Source organism: Lontra canadensis, unplaced genomic scaffold (genome assembly GCF_010015895.1).
Source record: "Lontra canadensis isolate GAN:19392208 unplaced genomic scaffold, GSC_riverotter_1.0 scaffold163, whole genome shotgun sequence".
In the NCBI taxonomy this organism is placed as follows: domain Eukaryota; kingdom Metazoa; phylum Chordata; class Mammalia; order Carnivora; family Mustelidae; genus Lontra; species Lontra canadensis.
This window is the reverse complement of record NW_022631157.1, coordinates 2,116,613-2,124,295: the sequence shown is the minus strand read 5'-3', so window position 1 is coordinate 2,124,295 and position 7,683 is coordinate 2,116,613. Positions and strand designations below refer to the sequence as shown.

General features: G+C 42.1%; 1 protein-coding gene across 1 annotated transcript in view; it reads left to right on the top strand.

Annotated features, from left to right (window-relative positions):
* Positions 1-7,683, top strand: part of CRLF3 (cytokine receptor like factor 3) — a 37,186-nt gene continuing 29,503 nt past the window's right edge. The window contains exon 1 of the mRNA XM_032845316.1: positions 1-183. Within this exon, the coding sequence (XP_032701207.1) occupies positions 67-183 (117 nt within the window). The 5' untranslated portion in view covers positions 1-66. The remainder of the gene's footprint in view (positions 184-7,683) is intronic.

The following is a 7,683-nucleotide window of genomic DNA, read 5'->3' as shown; positions in this document are numbered from 1 at the left end:
TCGGCGCCGGGGACTGTGGGGGAACTGCGCCCGCAGCCGCCGGCCGTGCGGCCGGACGAGGGGGCGATGGAGCTGGAGCCCGAGCTGCTGCTGCAGGAGGCCCGGGAGAACGTGGAGGCGGCGCAGAGCTATCGGCGGGAGCTGGGCCAGAGGCTGCAGGGGTTGCGGGAGGCGCGGAGGCAGGTCGGAGGGCCTCGCCCGGAGGGGTGCTGAGGGCCCCGGGGAGGGCGCGGGGTGCGGGTCGGGTGCGTGGGTGGAGGACTAGGAGGACTCCAAAGGGCGGGACCAGGGCGGAGGCTCTGAGGGTGCCAGGAGACCCAGCAGGGTCTGGGAACTAGGGAGGTGGGTGCGAGTTGGGGGGGGTGAGGGGTTTTAAGGGGAAGGGACAAGTTTGGGGGATCGAGGGAGAGAGTGATGGGCGTTCCCTAAACTGTATGAGGCGGTCGTGGGGATTGGGGCGGAGGTTGTGGGGGACGAGGGAGCAGAGCAAAAACCGAGGCGTCGGCACAGAGGGCACTGAGGACTGGGGAGAGTTGGGGGAGGTGGACATTCTTTGGGCAAACCTGTCTTGGGGATGAAGACTGATTTTAGAGAGCCTGAATGGGATATATGGAAGGGGAGGACTAAAGAGGGAGCTAATTGAGAAGCAGTAGAGTTAACACTAAATGAATGGGATGAATGCCTGAGAGTAGTACTTAATATGTAACCTTGAGTGTATTAAAAAGAAATTTAGCATAACCCTATTCTAGATGGCTTAGAATTTTTTAGGTGGAGCCGTGTTGGAAGGGCAAAAGAAGGAAAACTGAAGTACTTGAGGGTTGGAGTACAAAAGTGTAAGGAAATGGAAAAAGATTTAAAGAAAGGAGTGCTGAAAGGAAAAGCTAACTATGCTTTCAAGTGACAGCATTATCTCTTCTGTGGGGACATGGTTATCAAAGACATAGGAACACCCTGGAACATATACAGAAAAAAGATACAACCCACTGCCAATGTGTAATAGCACAGATAATCCTCAAAGAACTATTAACACAGGATCTTCATAGATGTTTTTCCAGTGAGTTGGGTTCCATCTGAGTAGAATCATTTGAGTGAGTGGGATTTTTCTGTATCACACTTAATATTAATCCTGTGGGTTTTTTGTTGTTGTTGTTGTTTTTAAGATTTTATGTAATCTCTACACCCAGTAGGGCTGGAATTCATGACCTGGAGATCAAGAGTTGCATGCTCTTCCAACTGAGCCAGCCAGGCACCCACACTTGATAGTAACCTATGTTGTCATCCTAGTAACTCCCATACTGCACTTACTCTGAAAATGTACAGCTGGTAGAATAGTGCTGTGAAAACAGTACCTTTGGAGATCCTCATCATTAAGAATACTTGGCATGCTCTAGGTTTTCTATATTTTGAAAACCTTGTAGAGCTCCTGTAGGCTGGGCATTATTTGTAGTCTAGTATCAAAACTGGGAGCAAAACGTAGATATGGTTATGCAGTTTGGTGAATGCTTTTCATAGCCTTCCAGTGTATTCATCTTGACTTCCATTTGAAAACCTCTGCCTTATTCCTTCTGCTGTTTTGAAATAGAGCTTCTAAATCTAGGACATTGTTTCAAAAGAGATTAAAGTATCTCTTATTATATGACTAATGTTTCAGCCAGTTAAGGTATCTTCTAAATGAGCAGGATGTTTACTTAACTGTGTCTGCAACTAAGAAACAGTAAAGTTGTCACTAAATGAATGAGCTTAGCACCTGAGAGTAGTACTTATTAATTTCTTCTGTAATTTTGGATTCACTGAACACATTTAGAATGATCACATTCTGAATGGCTTAGAATTCAGTTTCCAAGCCTGTATTCTTTTAAATTTTATATCCAATAATGTAAATACAGGACCTACTTTCCTATAAGTTAGTGTAGTTCAGAATGGGTTTTTGTTTTGCATTTGAGGCCCACTGTCTCAGGCTGGAGGCCGAAAACACTAAGAGAACATCCATCACAGGTCCCTGATGACATTGCTCTCTGACTAGACTAATAGTGTAGTTCTCTTTTGTGAACTGAATTGTGTTTTGTGCCAGGTACAAGGTGTCTCTCCTCAAAGCTAATTCTAGTGGACTGTGTATATTTGGGTTTGTAGAATAAGTCCTCTGTCAGCTTGGATTCTAAGGAAGGTCTGTGTTACAAGAATGTTATCAAAATAAGCAGCTGCTTTTGTTTGGTGGTTAGGCTATTTTTAGGGTTTCAGTCATTTTCAGAATAACTACCTAAAATTTGGCTTTTTAGTGAAAGATTTTGCATGGGAGAAGGATGAGCAGAGAGGAGACATGCTCCCCTTTGTGTATATGTTTTACTTGCTAATTTTATTTCCTTTTGGTGTATGATTTTTTTTTGAAATTGATATATAATTTACATACCATAAAATTCATGCCTTAAGATATGCAATTCAGCATTTTTTAGTATATTGACAAAGTTGTGCGACTGCCACTGCTACCTAATTCCAGAACATTTTCATCACCCCAGAAAGAAATCCCATACTGACAACCATTAAACTACTTTCTCTATTTGGATTTGCCTGTTCTGAACATTTTGTATGAATAGAATCATACAACCTGTGGCCCCTTGTGACTGGCTTCTCTGACTTAGCATGTTTTCAAGGTTCATCCGTGTGGTAGCATGTGTCAGTACTTCAGTCCATTTTATGGCTGAATAATATTTGTTGCATGGATATACCGCATTTTATTTATACATGAATCAACTGGTAGACACTTGGATTACTTTCACTTTTTGGCTATTATGAATAATGTTGATGTGAACATTCATTTACAAGTTTTTTATGTGGATATGCTGTCCGTTCTTTCAGTATATACTTAGGAATCGGAGTGTTATATGGTAACTCTTTAACTCTCTCAAGCCCTTGGGATCCTTTTTGTCTTTGCCTTTGTTTCTTACACTTTAAAAATCTCTGATGAAATTTGTCTCATGTTAAGAAGCCATGTCTATGAAAATCGAGAAGAGAGAAGAACAAACATACGTTGTTATTCTGTCAAAAAGAACTGCCAGCATGTGGCAGTTTCTCTTCTTGTGGTGAAGTTTAGGCCCTACCCTCTGTCTTTACAGAAAAGGAAGTGCTGTGTAGGAATGTACTGGTAGTCTGTAACTCTTACTGTTTAAATAAGTTGAAGGCCAGAGAGATGTTCTTGTTGTCTTCAGGAAACCAGATAATGTTTACAGCCAACCTGGCCTAATGATGTTGAAATCATTAGGAATAGTTCTCTATAGTTCCCTGGAATCCTTGGTACTAAGATGTAAATACCGAAGAAATTAACACCCACTCTCCCTAAATTCATTTGTTCATTCACCCAGTAAATATTTACTGGGTGGGTCAGAGATACTTCCAGCTCTTAGAAATACCATGGTGAGGGAAATAGACTAGTGTTCTCGCAGATTTACTTTTCCCTTTGTTCATGGGTGTTGGGACTATTACTCTTAAAGACAAAACAAATAGGAAAAACCTAAATTCTTGTGTCTTCATTTTTAGATTTCACTTCCGTTGTGTTTTTGTTCCTTGTTTATTTGTGCAGGGTTGGCTTTCCCACTCATTGTAAGTGATAGCTGATCAAGATGTCACATGGTGATGTCAGCTGGCCAGTCAGATGGGCCTCACAGAGTGATACTACCTGGACGATATTGCCATTGTCTGGGGCCTAATCCTTAAGCTTTGCAGGTCCAGAAACTCCTTCTTTGTACATTATCAAAGGGGGATTAGTTTGAGGCATGGAGGTGCCTATAGTGAGAGATACTACTATTCTCGTCTGTATACAGTTACAATTCTTGCTAGAAAATGAACGTGTCAGCCTTCATGTGCCTTTTAGTGTGATTCAGTATCTCTCAGGGCCTTGATGAAAGCAAGCAAGTCTCTTCAGAGTAAAGGGCCAGATCCTGTTACCTAATTAAGATATGGTGAGGAGCCTACCTAGCTTCAGCCAGTGGTGTCCTTTTAGCTCCAGCCAGTGTGTCCTTTTGATCCTTGCTACCACAGGTGTGGTCCATTACCTGAGAGCTTGCGAAGAATGCAAGAATCAGACCAGACCTAACTAAATCACAGTCTGCTTGAACAAGATTGTCAGGTGTGATACGAATGCACATTAAAAATCGAGGCACACTGCCTTAGAGTATACCATTACCAATTTATCAGCTCTGCACTGATTTCTATAGTTTAATCAAACTGTGTGTTGTTATAAATTGCTGTTATTTATCCTCAAGATTAAAACCTGGCTGGCTCAGTTGGTAGAGCACATGATCTTGATGTTGGGGTCATGAGTTTAAGCCCTGCATTAGGCATAGAGCCTCCTTTTTTTTTGCTTTTTTTTCCTGAAGATTTTATTTTTTTATTTGACAAAGGGAGACAGCAAGAGAGGGAACACGAGCAGGGGGAGTGGGAGAGGAAGAAGCAGGCTTCCTGCTGAGTAGGGAGCCCAGTGCGGGCCTGGATCTCAGGACTCTGGGATCATGACCTAAGGCAGATGCTTAACGACTGAGCCACCCAGGCGCCCACAGAGCCTCCTTTAAACAAAACAAAATGTCATTTGAAATATCATAGGTTTGTTAGATAATTATGCAGTGATACACAAGTGAGTAATTGACAATAAGCTAGTGCTTGTCCTATCATGTCCTAATATCTGTAATATGACCATTTGTCTTTATAGTGTTTTGTTTTCAATTTTTTAATAGTTGATTTCATATAATTTTTTGAAGATTTAACGAGCAGTCTTGATACTCTTAATATACAATACCGTGTCTTCTCTAGGTGGTTATTCCCACGGGGTTTGAAAACTCATAGCCTATTAGTTAAAGACTGGGACAGACCTAGAAGTCAGTGGGGGGAGAAATGTTATTTCAGAAAACCAGGGCAGGAAGCCTTAGTAGCTCAGCAAAGAAAAGAACGCTATTATTGCTTCTTTTATCTCCCACTTCCCCTTTTGTTACCCATTTTCAAAACAGCCCAAAAATCTGTCTGAAAATGATGTTACTGTAGTAGTACTTACCAAATTGTCCTAAGGAAAGGTTAAATCTAGAAGTGGGGAAACCAAGAACAGATGAAATAATTTAAAAATAACCTATAATTCTACTACTTACTGACAACCACTGTTAACATTTTGCTGTGTCCTTCTAGACCTATTATTTTGCAAAATTAAGGGACTACTATATATGCAACTTCATATCCATCTTTTTTTCTTTTGGTTAGTATTATATGGAGCATTTAGCAACTTATGAAACATTTGTTGGTGGTAGGCTGAGATGTATTGACTTAGGTGTGCCAAAATACTAGAAGCAATGCTCTAGAAGCAAAACTAAATAGTCAACAGCCAAGAGTGGGGAGAAAAGCTGCACACACATATTTGTGTTCAGAAGACCACATGTTTATATTGGCTTTTCAGTCCTCTTTTCTCAAATAAGTCTTTTCACAAATGTCTTTAAACATGGCACTCTGAAAGCTGCTTATTGAGTCCAAAACTCACTTGAAATATAGGATATAGATGAGAATTAAAACCTGTATTCTCAATAATGTTAAAATCAGTGATGTTAATGATAAACTGTTTGTCACAGAGGTGCCCAGGTTTTCTCTGTGTAGATATTTTTTTCAATGTAACTGTAGTATAGGTATGATTTTTATAGAGAAAGGGGCGCCAGGGTGGCTCAGTCAGTTAAGCCTCCAACTCTTGGTTTTAGTTCAAGTCACGATCTCAGGACTGTGAGATTGAGCCCCGTGTCAGGCTTTGGGCTTAGTACAGAGTCTGGTAGAGATTCTCTCCCTCTCCCTCCGCCTTGCTCTTCCTCCTCTGTCTCTCAAAAATAAATAAAATCTTTAAAATTTTTTGATGGAGGGGGTGCCTGAGTGGCTCAGTAGGTTAAGCGTCTGCCTTAAGCTCAGGTCATGATCCTGGGGTCCTGGGATCGATCCCCATATCAGGCTCCCTGCTCAGCAGGAATCCTGCTTCTCCCTCTCCCACTCCCCCTGCTTTTGTTCCCCTTTGCTGTCAGTCTCTGTCAAATGAATAAATAAAATCTTAAAAAAAAAAAAAAAAGGGTGGGGGAGCACCTGGGTGGCTCAGTGGATTAAGCCTCTGCCTTCAGGCTCAGGTCATGACCCCAGGGTCCTGGGATTGAGCCCTGCGTCAGGCTCTCTGCTTGGAAGGGAGCCTGCCTCCCTTTTTCTCTCTGCCTGCCTCTCTCTGCCTACTTGTGATCTCTCTCTGTCAAATGAATGAATAAAATCTTAAAAAAAAAAAAAAAAAGGAACTTAATACTTTTTATCGTAGTTATGTGTGCAGGCAACTAGCTCCTTTACCAGAATGACAGTTTTTTTGAGGTCAGGGCCATGCTTTATTCATCTTTATAATCCCGGCTCCTGGCACATACTAGACCTCAATAAATATTGAATAAGTGCCTTTATGAATGTCGTGGGTGTAATTTTGCCGACATTCTTTTTAGATTGTTCGTGGTCTTGATCATCTGCACCCTATTCTTAATGCAGATAATCAAGAATTAAACTTTTGTTTTCTCGTATGGTTTGGTTATTTGTTGCTACATAATAAACTATATCAAAGCGTAATGCCTTAAAAAGCCATCTTACTTGCTTACTATTCTGGGGAGTGACTGGGGCTTGGTTGGGTGGTTCTGATTTTGCTGGCAACACCCAAGTAATTGCAGTCAAATGGCAGCTAAGGCTGGAATGTTCAAGAAAGGACATTCACCTACCTGTTTGGAGCCTCAGTGGCTGCAGGACTCCCTTGGAATGCTGGCATGGCTGGGCCTGGATGCCAGCCTTCTTCCCTTCCTCCCACCCTTCCCTCTCATCTCCCCCTTCCACTCTCCAGAAGGGTAGCCAGACATCTTACATGGTGGGTCAGGACCCTCAAAAGTGCACGAGTGGCAGTTGCTAGGCTGCTAGACCTGGAGCTGGCACAGCCTCTGTCCCCCTCTGTGGCTATGCACATAGGCCTGCAAGTGCTCGTCACGGCCCCGCAGTGCTCCTGGGGGGAGGACTGCACTGCGATACAGTATCAGGACATGTGGTTCGTGGTTCACTGGGGGCCACTCACGTAACAGACTGCCAAATCCTATAATAAAGATTTTCTTTCTGAATGTTTTCAAATAGGCGTTAAGAAAAGAAAGCCTAACTGTAAGAAAGGCAAAAAGGACATGTGGCAGCACTTACAAGTCCCTAAATGGGTCATACAATTCAAATTCTCTATCAGTGTTCTAGCTTTCTGATGTGGGCATGTTTATGTCTCTGACTCCACTATGTTAGTTATTTATAGATGCTTTCTTCATAGGGTTGTGGTAGCATTTAAGTGAGACCATGTGTGTAAGGGGCTGTCACACAGCAGGTGTCCAGTAGATGATAGCTGTTGCCGTATTACTGTTGCTGCACCATCATCATCGTCATCGTTATTTTTAGTGACTAAGGTCTTGGTGTCAGTGTGAAGACGAAGAGCTGATGCAGTACATTTCACATGAACCAAGAAGAAACATTTTGGTTAGCTTTTTCAATTTCAGTTGACTATTTTATATATTTACTTTGTCTTTTATTTTTGATCATTATGTTCTTATTAGCTAAGTGTTTAAAGCCAGTGTCTAATTTTAAATAGTTTTGGGGTGGCTGGCTCAGTGGGTGGAACATGTGACT